This window comes from Aspergillus multicolor, assembly GCF_047715735.1.
Source record: "Aspergillus multicolor strain CBS 133.54 unplaced genomic scaffold BDW74scaffold_25, whole genome shotgun sequence".
NCBI lineage: Eukaryota > Fungi > Ascomycota > Eurotiomycetes > Eurotiales > Aspergillaceae > Aspergillus > Aspergillus multicolor.
The window spans coordinates 408848-426220 of record NW_027395976.1 but is presented as its reverse complement, the minus strand read 5'-3'; the positions used below and the strand labels follow the sequence as shown (position 1 = coordinate 426220).

General features: G+C 52.8%; 3 protein-coding genes across 3 annotated transcripts; 2 read left to right on the top strand and 1 right to left on the bottom strand.

Annotated features, from left to right (window-relative positions):
• Positions 1-110: 110 nt before the first annotated feature.
• BDW74DRAFT_186977 (uncharacterized protein) lies at positions 111-2617 on the bottom strand (the record flags this gene model as incomplete). The annotated part of the gene is made up of 5 exons (XM_073731365.1): positions 2130-2617; positions 1544-2061; positions 952-1143; positions 553-876; positions 111-488 (listed from the first exon to the last, which is right to left on the bottom strand). The coding sequence occupies exons 1-5, from the start codon at positions 2425-2427 to the stop codon at positions 111-113; spliced, it is 1710 nt and encodes a 569-aa protein (XP_073580993.1). The 5' UTR covers positions 2428-2617.
• Positions 2618-4039: 1422 nt separating this feature from the next.
• On the top strand, positions 4040-4693 carry BDW74DRAFT_66121 (uncharacterized protein). Its single transcript, XM_073733392.1, has one exon. It carries the CDS (start codon positions 4175-4177, stop codon positions 4532-4534), a length of 360 nt encoding a protein of 119 aa, XP_073580992.1. The 5' UTR covers positions 4040-4174; the 3' UTR covers positions 4535-4693.
• Positions 4694-9685: 4992 nt separating this feature from the next.
• Positions 9686-17231, top strand: BDW74DRAFT_169725 (uncharacterized protein; the record flags this gene model as incomplete). The annotated part of the gene is made up of 12 exons (XM_073727043.1): positions 9686-9826; positions 9890-10076; positions 10107-10963; positions 11006-11112; positions 11657-12864; positions 12913-13199; positions 13242-13707; positions 13741-13764; positions 13804-14165; positions 14199-14679; positions 15285-15996; positions 16055-17231. 12 exons carry the CDS (start codon positions 9686-9688, stop codon positions 17229-17231), a joined length of 6009 nt encoding a protein of 2002 aa, XP_073580991.1.
• Between the last annotated feature and the right edge of the window lie 142 nt (positions 17232-17373).

Genomic DNA, 17373 nt, shown 5'->3' with positions numbered 1-17373 from the left:
GGCTAAGAGATACATAAAGTCGTTGATTCATCGGACTCATTAGCCTATCAATCCATAACAATGCCTTCTCTTTTCCCTATGCTTATATCGACACCACAGAGCTATACCACCTATTTACTCTTAATAAACTGACCACCCTCCCACGACTCACCAGCCTCCAGCACCTGCCACCCATTGACAGCGCCCGCCTCAACACAAACCATCTTCTTGTACCCATCATCTGGGCTGAAGTCGCCCATGCCCTTGGCCTTCTCAATCCAGGGATTCCACACAACCGCATCGTTGAGTCCCTCGCGTGTAATGCTGAACAGCTCCTTATCACCAGTCGAGATAACAAGCGGAACCGACGGGTCAAGATCCTTGTATACGCGGTCCGTCTCGGAGGAGAATTGGACGGTGGGGTTAGACTCCGTGTGCGTGGATGCGTTCTGGACTTTGTCGATATACGTCTTCCCTTGCAGGTTCTTGACGTTGATTTGCGAGATGTCCTAGATGCGTTAGTCGCTACCTCCTTATATCACGAATGGCCTCAAAGGAAAATATGTAACCTACCTCAACTCTAAAGTAAGTGTGCAGCAGCACCTGGAACTCAAAGCTTTTCTCGCCCTGATTCCGCACTTGCAGCGAGGTCCCAAGCCCCTCCGGCGACAATGTCACGCTGTAAACGAGCCCAAACTCATACGGCCACTTCGACTTGAAGTCATCGCCCAGCAGACCCGCCGACAACCCAAAGTCGAGCTTCACGGTATCATCACCACCGGTGCGGCCGGCGGACTCGGAGGAGGACTTGCCGAGGAATTCCCAGAGTGAGGAGCGCGCGAAGCCGTGTTGCGGGAGGGAGGAGGTAGCGTGGTCGGAAGGGGGAGGGCCGAAGACCTTCACAAAATATCAGCATAAGTTTACTCTTGAAAAGACTAGCTCCAGGGTTGGTTTGTGCAGCCGCAGACGTACCGGGAAAACAACGGGGATCCCACCGCGGATCGGCTTCGAGCCGTCCAGGACAGCGGCTTCACTGAGCCATAGCTTCTCTGTGCCGGAGGCAGTCTTCCAGGATGTAACTGTTGCGCCGTTGAGGTTGACGGTGACGGATTCGCCGGAGGGGAGGGTAGCTTGGACGACGTTGTTGGCGAGGGAGATTGTTGGCTGGGGCGGGGTTGCGGTGACGCCGATGGCAGCGGGTTTGTTGGAGCGGTCCATTATTGTTTGGGTCGAATTGTTTCAGGATATATGGGAGAACGGAGGATAGAGGGGATTATTGAGAAGGGAGCGGAGAAATTGCGGTGATGATGTGAGAATGAGTAAGAAGAGCGAGGAACAAGAAAGAGAGCTGCCGAGCAGAGGCAGAGGAGGGGTAGACGTCAGAGTGGGGCTGTTTCAGATTAGATCCAGATCTATACAGCTCAACTGCACAGCACAACAATTATTCCATATTACAATTGACAAGAACTGACTACGCCTACAGCAGAAACTCCCCCTTCGTCTTCGCAACCTGCTCATCATAGTACGGCTGAAACGCCAACCACCCCTTCTCCGCCCCCCCAACCTGCGGCGCCGAATACTCCGCCTCCTCCTCGCTAATCAGAATCTTCTTGTACCCCCCGGCGGCCGCCGCATCAGCTAGCAACTGCGCCTGACACGTCTTATCTAGGCTAATGAACCAGAACGCTGCCTCGTCCACACTCCCTCCCACAGTAAGCAAGCCGTGATTTTGCAGAATAGCAGCCTTTCCACTGCCTAGAGCCTTTGCAATGCGTCTTCCCTCCTCCCCATCTAAGATCACGCCTCGGAATTCACGGTACACGGCGTGGCTCTTGTAGAAGCGCAGCGAGTCCTGAGTAATCATCTCCAATTCCCGACCAAAGCAGCTGAAGGCTTTGCCGGCGACGCTGTGGGCGTGACATGCGGCATTCACGTCTGGTCGCGCTTTGTGGATCTCGCTGTGGATAGCGAAGGCAGGGAGGTTGACGGGTTCGTCGCCTTTAACGACATTGCCGTCTTCATCGACGAGAACGAGATCGGATACTTTGATCAGGGAGAAGTGCGCGGAGAGCGGGTTTATCCCTGCATGCCAGGTCAGTTGACTACGCTTACTCCTTTAACAGGACGCTTTCTAGCACGGGCAGACGTACAGAAGTGATCCGTTAAAATCGGGTCGCGAACAGAAATATGACCTGCAACACCTTCATCGAAGCCCCGGTCCGCGAAAACACGAAATGCAGCGACGAGATGCTGCTTGCGGTAGAGGCGCTCGTCCTCGAGATTATCGAAGATTGGGTAGCTGCGGATCTTGAGAGTCTTGCCGCTCTTGGTCTTGCCTAGGACTTGGACTTGGGGCGGCTTTTCGAGACGGGTTGACGTTGACGTTGCCTTTGTAGGGATGGCCTCTGTGGCCGAGGGCTGGATATCGCTGAGGGTTGTTGGGGCCATTGTATCTCAGGAAGACAATAATGGCTGCCAAGTAATTGTGAGAAGATGCTCGAGGAAAAGTCTGGGGATATCTCTGTACATATCTGTCTCAACCCCCGCAGTGAGGCGTAGAAGGCGGGGATTGATTTCCAGCGAGGTGCATCTACACACGGAAAAGCAGGTGCTTTTCCGGGCCCGAGGTTATACTCACGTTTCGACCAGCCAAAGACATCGCATCATTCTACTCTGCTACGTACATTCTCGGTCAAAAGAACACCGAATTGCCACTTCAGGGAAGACAGTTAATTCAAGTTAACGCTGATATGTAAAAGTTGCATTGCGTGTTATCATACTGGGGGGGCCATACCCCATTAGCCCTAGATGTCTTTCACTCTCAACCAGCTATAACACACAGAAAGAGATATTTTGCGATCCAAAGAGACCAAGGCCCTTCTGTCTTGACTCTTGAGATCATTAAGAAGCTAGAAGCTAAGGCGGGGAGGTAAAGAAAAGACCAGCTCTCTCAGCCCAGTCCCGAAATAGACAGGCAAACTCGTCCACACCCATACCCATCTAATTCATTAAAGCTTACTCTCCTTCTCCATCCTCTCCTCCTCAATCTTCCTCTCAACCTGCTCCTTACTCGCCATAAGCCAACTCTCCCCAGCCCCATACCGACTCCCACAGCTTTCCTCCTTTCCAAAGATTGCCCTATACTCATGTTCCCAAAAATACAGCGCATCACCCTGATGAAACGAGGACAGAATCAGCGCATCCGGGTCCCCACGACAGCAAGCACACCCGACAACCTCGTTCGCATCGCGAGGCGGATATTTTACGCTGCCGTCTTTCAGCCCCGCGCGCAGGAGATCCTGGCTCTCGCCGTAGAGCTCCTCAATTGGGTCGTCGAGCGAGGCGTGCATGAGCCGTGTTATGAAGGGGGCGTGCTCGCGGGCGCAGCGGTTTGCGGTGGCCAAGTGGATCCGGCCCAGTGTGTTGAGGTCTGCGGTGCCTGCCAGCGAGGGGTTGTCCGTGTTGCTGATACTGAAGAGGCGTTTGGCTGTTGGACTGATTGAGGGTGTGAGTGTGTGGATTGGTTCGTGAAGAGCGAGTGGAGCGCTTCGATTGTGGTTGAGAGGGGATAGGTGGGTGCGAGGAGGGCGTTGAGGTATGCTTGCTGCGGGTATTGGTTTTCGGTGTTGGGTTTGTGGTGGGTTTGCGCGGATGAGTTTAGATTCTCCTCTGGAATAGAGGCTTCGAGCATCGTAGATAGCTATGTTGTTCCTTTTCGGTAATGGTCCAGATATGTAGAACCTTGAAAACGTTGGGTAGATGAAAATGGGATATAGAGCTGGAAATAGGCGACGGTGTGCTAGCAGGATGACACAGTACGACACAGCAGGACAAGAGATGCTCAAAGAGCACCTTGAGATTGATGGAAGCACAAGGCGAACTTTATACCTGCAAGACGACTTGTTGATTGGTGGCGCAGTAACTACCCACTAGGCTAGGCTCTATGTACCCACTACCTAGGCTGCACTCCAGCTGCGCCACCTGAGGCAGGATGCAGTTCTCACCTGCAATCGACGTAGCTTTCGCTCGAATCTGATTATCCAATCTGATTATCCAATCTGATTATCCAGGTGAAGACTCGAGAAGTCCTGCCCCATTTTGAAAGACCTTCACTTTGGGAGGTTCAGCCGTGAAGTCTGTCAGGGGAGCCGCGAGGATTTATACTATGTATGGTATGTCTTGCTGAATCGGTTTGATGGAGAAGTTTCCGAGGTCCTTTGAAGGCACCGGCCTACCTGACCAGATAATACCTTCAGGTATCAGGACAAAAATTCGCATGCTGCAAGATGTGGACAGAGCACTTTCAGCAATCAGGCCACCGGGTCACATCTACCAAGTACTCGCAGCCATTTCCGATTTATCGCAAAACTCCCACAACGGTATCGGTGGGCGCCTCTCGTCCTTGGGAGTACGTCTTGTCTGCTTTCTCCCCGGCCCCAACACGCTCGACGCTACGGAAGGCCTGACGGAGAACGAAGCACGCGGTCTATCAAGTTGGAACACGTACCAAGAACAGCAGATGCAGCTGGCTCGAGAGCTCACGAAGTCGCTCTGAGCGATGTACACACTCACGTCTAATGATATGACGTCGAGGATTATTTGGTTCAAGGACAAGGACAAGGACGATCTTCGATCTCACTCCAGCATACCATGCTCTCGACCTGTCTGTGAAGCACTGAGGACTAACCACCCAATCTACCTGGAAAGTGATGGGATTGGAAAAGTTCAGAGCGTCCGAGCAGAATACGGCTATACTTGATGGTCGGGGCAGAGGCGTCGCGGGATAAGCGTCCATCCAAGACGTCACGAAGGTCCCGGTGCCACAGCGCGAGAACATGGAGAGTTCCTGGCTGGTAAGCGGCACGAGTATTCGGTTTCTCATGGGTTTTGTTGCGCCGGTTGTACTGATATTCCTCTCATTGTAGGCTGAGATATTTAATTATTTCTACCTCCTCTTATAACCACCAGGCTTCCTCCGCTCAGTGATGCGGTGTCCAACAAGGAGGGTCAAGCCCTGACTCACTTCCATCAAACAATGTTCCAAACAGCGTGATGTGTGAGGCGTCTTTAAAATTAAAATAGAGCGCTGTGGGCTGCCTGTGCTCGTTTTAAGCTTGTGGTTCCTCGGTCTATCTTGGTTCAGCCTCCAGGCACAGACTTTGGCCGAGTCCTTGGGGAGTCCCGGGAAATTCTGCTCGGTCATCTTGATTCTTTTGCCGCAGCTGTACTCGAACGCATTGCCGGCAATCGATATCTCACGGGGCAACTGGCCCAAGCAGCAATCGCCAATGCTTCCGGTGCTGCCATCCGCGAGGACTTGGCAACTGCCAGTGTTTGCTTGGGCTTGGAAATTCTGGGTAGGCAGCAGTGGATTCACACCGAGGAGAGATAAGAGTATGGTAAGATGACGCATCGTGGGCTTCTGCAGGCACGGCACGGTACGTCTGAGGTAATCTTCGAATCGGCGGGTAGAGTAAAGAAATAGAGCCGACAGTAGGTGCTCGCAGTCCTGTCCCGCAACTACAAGTTCTTTGCCCACCCACGTAGACGTGAGTATAAAAGCCTACAGAGTCCGTGTGCGTTCTGACAGCAACCCCGCCATGATGAGGTGTTGACAGCGTACTCTACCATAGTATACGACGTCACCAGGGCAGAATAAAGCTCTCGGTCTGTGTCTCTCATAGAACCAGGCGATCTCATGCTGTTCCATGTCGTCAGGACGAGTGTAAGTTCAGTGCCAATGGATAATTCGCACCATGAATCATCAAGCTCGAAGAGCCAGAAGCTGTCTATGGTGACGTGCAAGATTGCATCTAGATCCCTTTACTTGAATATCCAGAACCGGATGTAGCATGCATCTACCTCCTACTCCAGTACATCATCGACCCCTACGTTACACCTACCATCCGAAAAAGAAGAGTCCGCTTGGGCACTGGGTTACCTTGGCCACGTGAGTCTGCAATGGACGCAGATAGAATGAGCTCAAGAAGCGTCCATATCCAAGTTGATCATGCATGACGGACAGGGTGTGGATCCAGGTTGAAGTTTGCCTGCCCGTGTCGTGTCGTCTTGGAAGCTACCATATGCTGCTCCCGGTGCGTGCTTGACACTTTCCACCGTATCGACGTAGCTTGTCAACCTCGAGAGCCTCTGGGGCTCAACTAGGAGGGGAGTAGACTTTTTTGGTTTACTATAACCTGTTGAGCTCTCGCTCTTCTACCATATCCTACTCTGCTGAAGCTGAGACCTATCCTTGAGTGATGTCTTTCAGCTTCCAATGCTAGTATCTCGATTTGGATCGTCGATAAAGTAATGATTAGCATCTGTCTGCATGTATCTGCTCAGAACTCGGTGATATTTGTTGCTGTGATATTTGTTGTTTAGTTACATATATATTTTCTGTCGAGGTGAGTGTATAGCAATTTTTGACCAAGATTGGAACATTAAACCACAACCAAAAATACAAAAGGAATACATCCAAAAACAAAAACGTCAAGAAAGAGCATTAATCAACCTAATCACACCCAAATCCCATTCAAACAGGACCCGGCTTATCGCACTTGGTGTAGCAGATATACCCGCCTCCAATCGGATAATCAATCGGCATACACGCATCAACCCCATTAAACACCCAACCGGGCTCGCACTGCCAAACACTCTTACACTTTTCTTTTGACACATTGTAAAACTGTCCGGAATCACACTCGTCGTCCCTTTTCGGCACACACCTCGCCCCATCCCAGTACGTCTTTGGATCATCGCACGGCGCACACCCCTTAAGGGGATTATGGTAGTACTCCCTCGGATCCGGGCACCGCGGCTTATCCTTGCACCCCGTAGCAGTGGAATACTGGTCCTCGCGACACTTAGGAATCAAATAGCACGTGTTGGAGTAGTCGTCCCAGGCGCGGCCGATGTTGGGATCGCAGAACACCTTGTCGTCGCACTTGTTCAGCGCGGGCACCCAGACCTCGTCCTCATCGCACTGGTTCTGCTCGCACCCCGTGCCGTTCCAGTGGTGATGCGCGCCGCAGTCGACGTGCCGGCTGCAGTCGTGCCCGTTGAAGTGCCCCCACCGCTGGCAGTGGGATCTCGGCAGGCATTTGTTCAGCGACCAGAAGAAGACTTCGTTGGGGTTTGCGCAGGTTGGGGGGTAAGTGCAGGTGCGGCTGGTCGAGGAGTAGTATTGTCCGGCGATCTCGCAGGCGACGCAGCTGGAGGTTGTGAGGTCGTATCAGAGGCTGCCGGGGCAGCAGTGCGCGTTTTGGTTGTGGTCGAAGACGGCGTGGATGCTAGTTATGTCGTAGCAGGTTGGTTGGTTTGGGTCTTGGGCTGTTGTGCCTAAGGCGGTGGCTAGGGTGAGGAGGAGAAGGTAGGCTTGCATGGTGGTTGTCTTTTGTGATCTTTGGAGTTAGAGAAGAAGGTTGGGACTTGCTTGGAGGATAGTGAGTGTATGAAAAAGTATAAGGCCATTATATAGATGGACGAACTGGGTAGGCTACGTAAAGATCAAGCTTCTAACATCGTATCTGAATCATAGACTAAGCGCATATGGACGTAGTCGGGATGCTATGTCATGTCCATTGACTCTAGAAAGCATCCAAAACCGCGGTTAGTGTTTCGCCCGTAAAGGGAAATTGAAGGATCTCTTCGATATACCTCATGATTTATTGATTCTCTGAGTAATATAGATCACTATACGTCAATTATGCTACGACTGGTGTCTCATCCAGCATTACGTTGACACTGTTGTTCTCACCTACCATTGTACCTCAAATAACCAAGCCTGCAGTGGCAAAAACAATGAAGTATGTAAAGACGTTAATCGAGGCATAGCCTAGCATAACCTCAACCATTGTACTTTGACAGTCTGGCAGCTCCTCAGATCCAGATCCAGATACGCAAGTGGTCCGCTCGATTCGGGCCGTTTCCATGTTATTGGCAGCTGGGATGTAACCCCCTCTGAAGCAGCTACCAAAAGAAACTTGACAGCATGAGGGGGTCCTACGCGGGGTACGTAGCTGTCATCCAGTCCATTGTTACAAGCATCCCTGGTATGAGCCATGGGTGCGAAGACTCTAGACTTGAACTGATAAATGCCCGTATCCACTAATTGGATCTAAGTTTGGCATTCTTACAAGGCGGGGTCTATGACAGTAGAGCCTTTAGTGATCTAACAACGCCTGGTCAAGGGCTCATCACTTTCAGTGTGGACGGCGCTATGTGCACAGCGGACGATGATGTTTGGAGATTCCCTGGAAGAAAGGCATGCAATGGCTTGTTTCAATCACACTAAGGTTATGGAGCCAACCAGTTTTCTAACTGTAATCCAGGCATTTTTGGCGCAGCAGGCTCTCATCTCAGCGTAATGGTGAGTCCACGTGACTGGGAAGACCTAACGCCAAGGGTCGTGGCAGGTGCAGTGCCGTTAAGCATCTCTTCCTGTAAGAGAGTAAGTAGAAGCAAGTTGGTTATATTACCTTGGCAGAAAGAGCAACTGATTGGAGTCAAGTGTCTGACTCCTTTGGAGAGGGCCGAGTCAGTGGATGATGATGTTCTTGCTCTTAGACTGTACTGTAGCTTTGATCTATCTGCCATACTCCTGGAGTTGGGCATGGGCATAAGCTGCAATTACGCTCGGCTAGTTACAGAGGTCAATAAAGAAAGCAATGATATATAAAGTTATGCCTTTACCTGGCCGGACTGTATAGTCGTCTTCCTATGAGGCCCTTCTTCCGCACTCCCGCTTTGGAAGGCCATCATCTTATTTAAGTTATCCTAATATGCCACTATCCGGTAAGTTCAGATTACCGTCAAATCGTCTTTTGACATGATAGATAAACAAACTCTCGCAACTATACTCAACCCTATGCTGCGTCAGGCAGGGTCGAGTGGCGCTAATTCCTTCCTAATGCGGTCAGTGTAGAAGTGATTATGTAATACATGGTCGGCAATGCAATCAATCCCCCATGATTCATGAATCCGGGGAAGCGACCACGTACTGATGCTTTTGTCGAATCTGAAAGAGGTTTGATAGTGCGCTTCTTGTACCGAGTCAACCTGACTACATAATACCCTAGTCCACCCTCTATTCCTTTCTTTAGTTCCGCTGACTCTCGTCGGAGCCCACGACTCCAGGTTGGCCCAGCCACCACCGCGGTGCGATCAGCGCCAATAGAGAGATGGCCGGGCATCCCTCAGCCAACGATGATTTATTGCGCCTTTCTTCCAATTATAACAACCTGCAGGCTGGACGCCTGGTTATGACCTAGACTCGACTTAGCTTATCTGCGTTACGCCGTACAGCCCTGCGGCGATGTTACCTACTCGTTCTCCCTTCTCCTCCTTCACGAGGGTCTGTTCGACAAACTAACTCCGTGATTTTACCCTTTTCCTCCTTTTTATTTGCGTGCGGACTCCACGGAGTATATTTACATTACTCCTGTTTCATCTTGTTAGTATAGCTTTTAACGTCAGACTGACCCACACCGACACCTAGCTGTCAAACCAGCCGCCGACTCCGTGCTCGTTCCGCTCAAGGCCGCTGTATTTTTCTCTGCCTGGTTCGGTCAGCAAGTCAGCAAGGAAAGGCTGGGTCTCGATTTCATCATTTGCCTCGCTTTTTTTTTGACCGTCCTCATTATCCTACATGCGTCGGACTGAGCATTGATCGGGCTCTCGCGCTTTCCTTGTCCCTCCTCACAGCATGCTGATTCCCATCCCGCTGCGGCAGCTCGAGCCTCGTCAAAGCTCCGATCCCCATGAACACCCAAACAATGGAACAGACAAACATGACGATTCTTCGCAAGGTGGCGGCGGAGGCTCGAGTAGTAACGTGTTTATTATCGTGCGTCTTGAATTATTGAGAGAATCCCACGTTCCTGTCATGTACTGACTAGTTTTGGGGTAGGTTGCCGCCGTCGTGGTGTTTGTCGTGGCCTTTCTAGCGATCGTCTACTTTGTCCTACGTGCGCTTCGACGAATGGACTGTCGCCCAAAATACATACCGGGAAAATTCCTCAAGGATAGGTGGACGCGATGGAACGTTGGTGCCTCGTACGGCCAGGTACCGGGCGGCTCGTCATCCAATCGACCCGGTACGACTGCAACCACCCAAACCACCCAAGGAGCCCCTCAGACCGAGTCTAATGCCGGAATTCGTCGCGATACCTCGATTCGCTCTATTATCTCTCTCCCTGCCTACTCGTCGACTCCAAAACCCACAGAGCAAGTGATCGCCAGGGAGGGAGAACGCGGAGGAATGGATGTGGTGGTTGAATTCCCGGAGACAGCGGAAGAAGAGGAAGACCGGCGCGAGGAAATGATGGAGTCACTGTACCAGATCCGGCTGCAGCGACGACAGGAGATCGCCGATCGTGAGGCTCGACGGCGCGAGCGTCGCGAAGCCCGCGAACGCGGGGACACACTCCGTCTCGAACAGCTTCGGGTGGAGAGTCGCCGCGCACGAGCCGACAGTCGCGAATCTGCCAACGGAAACACCTCGGTGTCGGCGGCCACAGCATTAGCGGAGGCTCAGAGCCGAGGGCGCGATAGGCGGATCTCGAGCGTCAGCTATGCTGATGTAGGCTATGTCAGACACGATGGTTCCCGCCTTCGAGCCAGATCGCGCGATTCGGACTCTCAGCCCCTTTTGAACGACGCAGCTGGGATGAGTGAGGGTCCGGATCGCTCGTCTGGACTTATCAGCGTTCACTCTCGTGGCGAGTCTTACTCTTCCGCTTTATCCGATGGGGAGGGCTTGACCCCTACCCAGTCGCACACCACTTCACTGCACTCTGTCAACAACCTGAATGCAGAGCCTGAGGATGGGGATGTTGGAGCGGCACATATCCCCCCTCCAGATTACGACCATCTAGATTGGGGAGAGGCTCCTCCGTACGAGCCTCCAACCTCCGAGCCACAATCCGACGGGCCGCCTCGATTACGCGAGTTGACTACGGTACCTACGATCCAGATTGACGTAGTAAGCCCGGTTAGCAACGAACCTCCCACGCCTATTCCACAGGCATCAGCGCAAGAGACCACACCCGCAACTGCTGGCAGCAGCCCATCCCATAGTGATAGCGAACCATCGCAGCCATCGCAGCATACTCCAGCACAGGAAACCACGAGGTCAAACTCTCCAAGCGACGGTAGCGCAAACCCGCCGCGAGGGTGACCTAGTGCTTTGGCGCTTCATTACGGATATGACCTGCTACGACTATAAGATTCTCTATGATATTTTGTCTTTGATTTTGATTTTCGTGATGGACATAGCGAGGCGTTTGGGAGGCATCGTTAATGGGAGGAGCATATCATGGACTTGGCTGCACATATAGTTGATTGTATTTAATAGCACAAATTCTCTTCTTACTTCATACAGTATTACAGTTGCTATTTTGATCCTACGGTAACCATGGTAGAGACGGTGAGTTTGATGGTTTTGCTCTGGCAAGTTTCTGGGCCGGACATGTGGCAGAAGGCGGTGAAGGGCCTGGCACGGGGATCCGTAAACAAACCCAGCCCAGCCTCCCCATTTCCCGTTATTGTTTCAATCAGCGGAGCCCGCCTGACGCGCTGTTTTGTTTCACTCGCTCTATATCATAGAGGCAGATACATCTTAGTCCCTCGAGACAAGAAGCGGAGGTCTGCTTACCCTCAGCTCCGTTCTCTCGAGTATCCTCCTCGAACCCGTCGCGTCGCCAGCCATGTCACGCGAAAACACGGCCAACAGCTTCGCGTCTTTCGGGTCCGACTTCGACCCCGAACACGAAGCCATTGCGTCAACCAGAGAACTTGACGAGAGCCCACGACTCCCAAAGATGAAAGGCGCGTCCACGAGGCTGTCACAGGTCGACGAAGAAGAAGAACCAGACTACGTCTTCAACACATCCACATTCGAACAATACCTCCCACACTTCTCGCCTATAGGAACGTCCGAAGAGGAAGAAGAGGGCAACGACATGGACGACGACATTTCCCTCGAACTGGGACGGGGCCCATCTAACCCACCGCGCCGACTAGACGACTCGCGAAATTCATACATGAGCATCGAGAACAGTGTCCGCTCGTCGTCACCCGCCGTCCGCCTCGACGTGCCCACGCCCCAGAAATCCGCCATGCGTCCTGCCACTAGGCGAGCCGTTAGCGAGAACCTCCGGAAAGACGCGCAGTTGAGGCAAGCGACTCTTGCTCACAAGGAAAACATCGATCCCAACCCGCCCTCCAAGGCCAATCGCAAAGAACGCCGAACACTCTCCGAGATCCACGCCAAGGTTCGCGACTCATATGACGGTTCATTCCTTGAGGATGAACGTCCTCCTGTTGCTAGCACGAGCACGTCGCGTCCGACGCGGTTTGGCAACGCTCAGATTGCTGATGCCGTTGAACGCGCGTCCCAAGAAGCATATGTGAAGGAGGCTCGTCGCGCAAAGGCGCGTCCGTCGGCCAACCCTGGAGGAGACACCGGTACTCAACAATCTTTCCTTCTTCCCGACTTGCCGAACCTCTCGGACCTTGTTTCTGGTGTTTACGAGGATGGCACGCCAGTGTACACACGACACCCAAGAACCAGGACGACGCGTTTCGTCTCACCCCCCGCCGATGCTACAGAAGCCTCCTTCAGCCGTGAACATATGCCCCTCGACGCGATTCCGATTCCTGAAGACGAGAAGGCGTTGTTTGTGTCGTTGAGACTTCTGCAAGACAAAGTTTCTGAGCTCGAGAGGGCCAAGGCCGATGCCGAGAAGAAGTTGGACGATCTACGACAGGAAAACACTTTCCTGAAGGGAGGAAAGTCTCGTAGGGAAAGGGAGAGTCATGGCAAACATTACGAATTGGAACAGAACGACTACAAGAAGGATCGATTGATCAATGAGAACCAAAGTAAGTCTTGCCAAGAACGATTGATGTCCAGCGCTAACACACTTCAAGAGCTGGAGTCAACGAACCTAGCACTACAGAATAAAGTTGATCTTCTTGAACGCAAGAGCGATATCCAAGAGGCTGCGTTGAAGAAACTGAACAAGGAGCGTGACATGGCTGTTTCTCAGCTAGGCGTGGCGTACCTCGAGTCGCAAGACCTCAAGGGCGAAAATGAAGCACTGAGGGAGGAGATTACCGAGCTCAAGACTCGATTCGCGCAGGTGCTGGCAAGTGTAAAGGCTCGAGAGGATACTGCGGAAACCGACCAAAACACTGCTAGCGACGCCAGTGTAGAGGTAGATGATAGCCAACCTAACACACGACGAAGCACCACCAAGGACGCCACCACCAAAAGCTCGCGCTCAAAGTCGAAGAGCCGCAAAGAAGACACCAGGACTCGGGTTTCAAGCCAGGTTGACAGGGAGATTAACCGGCTGGAGAGGGAACGTGCTGACGAAGAACTCTTCTCGATCGAACTGCCACGGGTGAGAGAGTCTTCAAGCTCGAAGAAGCAGAAGGCCACTCGAACTCGATCGACCAGTGCGCAAACCAGGAAGCCGTCAACAGGAAGGCGTGTCAAGAGAGTTGTGGTCGAGGAAGTCGAGCTTACCGGACCAATTGACTCCACCACCGACGCAACGGGACATACCAAAGAAACGACTGCACATACTAAGGAGACAACTGCACATACCCGTAAATCGTCGACCACGGAACAGGACCTGACTTTATTGAGCTTCATCGACGAGCGTGAGATTGCTCAGCTGAGGAAGACGCTCGAAGAGGAGCGCCTGGCGCGTAAGCGACGTCAATCGAACCCTGCTCCGGAGCACACCACAGAGACCGAAAATGTCACCCGCCAGAGTGCGCTGAAGCCTGCGCCCCGCAAGTCATCCATGAAAGAGACCAAAGCCCCTGTGCCTCGACCCGCTTCCGCTCTAGGAGATCTGACTGCCAATTCAAAAGTAACCGCAGCGGAAGAAGAGAGTCACCTTACAATTCCTGCAGAGCGAACGAGGCGACACTCGGAACACTCTGTTACGCCGGTAGTTCAACGAAGACGCCGCCGTATTGCCGAAGACATGACTTCTGCCTTCATTCTCCCGGACATCACGCTGCGACACGTTGATCTGGCCGAGAACCTCAACAAGCTTCCCGAGGCCACTCAACGAGCACTCAACCGGGCTACACAGCATAGCGGAAAGAACTGCACCGTCTGCAAGCAATCCATTCCTGGCGAAGATTGTGAACACACCAGCGATGCTGTTAAAATTCCCAGGCCTGTTCCCGTCTCGGAGCGCATGCCTGAGCCGTCAATCTACAACGAGGAGCCTACTCTGCGACCTGCACAGGCCCCAGCCATTGCCCTCGCTACCGTGCTGAAGGCGCTGGAAGATGAGCTCTCGCATCTGAGGATCCAACTCGTCTCTCATCAAGCCGCGTACAACAAATTAGACGCCTCTATCAGCAAGCGCCAGAGGAAGACGCTCGGAGAGAAGATCGAGAAGCTGCTGAAGGACATTGACATGAAGGCCGACCAAATATATGCCCTGTACGACGTTCTCGAAGGCCAGAAACAGCGCGGACAGGAGATGACCGAGCAGGAGATGGAAGTAACGCTGCAATCGATCGGCATCGATCCCAACCCCAGGCTAGGCGAAGTGACGGGCACCACTGACAAGTCTTCTCGCAAGGATGATACGGATTACGATGTGGATGACGACGATTCCGAGCTTCCGTGGGAGGGGATCGAGAGTACGGTGGAGATGACTGGAGGAAGTCGGAATGATTGATTAGTCTAGGCGATAGTATTGTTTGGATTCGATTCCCCTGTTGCTTTCTTCCTTAGCTTTACTCAGACCAATTACTTAGGGTTCTGTTTGTTGATACCTTGCTTGGGTTATTCTGTGTTTGCTTATTTGGTAGGCGTTTAGGCGATGCTTTAGCTTTAGCATTTGTTTTGGTATTGCGCATGTTGGAGAAGCGTGCGATGGCGTCAGTCTGTCCTGAAGTAGCACCATTCCATCTCATTGAGCATCATGTTTATCCAATTGACCTGCCCCTTTTCTCTGCGATGCCGGAAAAACTCCACGCTTGAAGCGCAGTCTATATTTCAATTCCACATCCCAAGACACTACTTAGGCCTCACCGGCACCCTGTAGACTGGCAGTGCAGATCCCAACGTGGCTTAGCGCCGCCCGAGCCGATACCCGAGCCTGGCCTCGATCTTTATTTATTGTATTCGTTGCTCCATCTTCTCCGCTTCTTATCTCTCATTGCTTCTTTTCTTTGCAATTTTTCTATATATCAATCTTAGACTTATATTGTATATTTGATGGGCGTTAGTACACAGCATGACCCGAGTCCTTACCGAGACCATGTAGATTCCTTCACCACCGCAGACACGCACTTCTCGCAAGACGCCTACGATAACGCCGACGATGACGAAACCGATAGCGATACCGCCACCGAGACGGGGACTGACAACAGGAGCGTTCGCACGGCAGTCCACGACAGCACACACGATACTAACAATGGCACACCTCACCTGCGCGTCCTAGAGCCTGCGCCAGTCCTCGAAGACCAGGAACCCTGGCCACGCTCACCCTCACGCGACCCAAACGACAGCGACAGCGACGAGGATGACCTCGTCTACGGCGCCACCGAACCCAACGAGAAGCCCGTAACCTGGTCGTCCCTCCCAAACAAGGGCCAACTCGCGATCCTCACGATCGCACGTCTCTCCGAACCGCTCACGCAAACATCCCTGCAAGCGTACCTCTTCTACCAGCTTCGCTCATTCGACCCGTCGCTTCCTGAATCGACGATTTCAAAGCAGGCGGGGATCCTGCAAGGAAGCTTTACGGCGGCGCAGTTTCTGACCGCTGTGATTTGGGGCCGTCTAGCTGATAGCGAGGTTATGGGGAGGAAGCGCGTGCTGCTGATTGGGTTGTTGGGAACGTGTATTTCGTGTTTGGGGTTTGGGTTCTCGAGGAGTTTTGCGGCGGCTGCGGTGTTTCGCACGCTGGGGGGTGCGTTGAATAGTAATGCGGGGGTTATGAGGACGATGATTTCGGAGAGTATTGAGGAGAAGAAGTGTGTTCTCTCTTTCTGTCAATTTGAACTGTGATGGAGATGCTGATGGGGTTGACAGGTACCAGTCGCGAGCATTCATTCTTTTGCCAATGTGCTTTAACATCGGCGTTATCATCGGTCCAATTCTTGGTGGAATGCTGGCCGACCCGCGCAGGAACTATCCGCAGCTGTTTGGGCCCGGCTCGGTGTTTGGAGGTCAGAATGGGGTGTGGTGGATGGAGCACTGGCCGTTCTTGCTGCCGAACCTGGTCAGCGCTGTGTTCATTTTCATCTCGTGGACCTCTGTGTTTTTGGGACTTGACGAGACGCACGAAGTCGCCCGGTACAGAAGTGACTGGGGCCGCAAGCTCGGTCGTCGACTAACAAGGGTCTTCCGACGCCGGCGATACCACCAATACCGCTCTATCTCGGACTACCCCGATGACACCTCTCTCCTCGTCGATGAAAGTATAACTACCAGATCAATCCCACCAAGTCCCGTCCGCCTGCGCGTCCAACGCCGGCACAAGGGAACGAACTACCGCCAAATCTTCTCGCGCAATATCCTCCTAACGCTCCTCGTCCAATTCCTCCTCGCTTTTCATACAAGCGCCTTCAACTCCATGACCTTCATCTTCCTCCCGAGCCCACGCGCTCCAGAATCCAGCCACAAGGGCTTCTTCCGCTTCGGCGGCGGTCTAGGGCTGCCTTCGTCACGCGTCGGTCTCGCAACAGCGATCATCGGCATCATCGGCCTCCCGCTCCAAATCTTCATCTACCCGCGCATCCAGAATCGTCTTGGCACACTCACCTCGTTCCGCACATTCCTCCCATTCTCGCCACTTTCGTACGCGCTTATGCCCTTCCTCGTTTTGATCCCGAACTACCCATACCTCGTCTGGCCGGCGTTCACGCTCGTCGTCGGACTCCAGGTACTGTCTAGGACATTTGCGCTTCCGGCAGCTGTAATCCTCGTGAATAACAGTGTTACCGATGCGTCGATTCTGGGCACGGTAAACGGCCTTGCGACAAGTATCTCCAGTGCGGCGAGGACGTTAGGCCCCCTGCTCGGTGGGTGGGGTCTGGGTCTCGGGTTCATGTATAATTTCGTCGGTGGGGTTTGGTGGGCGTTGGCGGTTGAAGCCTTGCTAGGCTGGCTTTTGCTAGGCACGATTTATGAGGGGAGGGGAATTGATCGGACGAAGGATTTGATTGTTGAGAGGGAGGAGGCGGAAGAGGAGCAGGAGCGGAGATGAGGTGAGGTGAGGTGCAGGCTGGTACCACGTACCTATATCACGCTTGGACCATGTCCTATACAAATTTGGCATGAACTGGAGGACGGATGAACTTCAACCATTTTGACTGCATATATGACCGGATGATGCCTGTATATGCCAG

Bases quoted from the DNA above. Each gene is read 5' to 3' on its own strand.
- BDW74DRAFT_66121 (XM_073733392.1), top strand. From the start codon at position 4,175: ATGGAGAAGTTTCCGAGGTCCTTTGAAGGCACCGGCCTACCTGACCAG.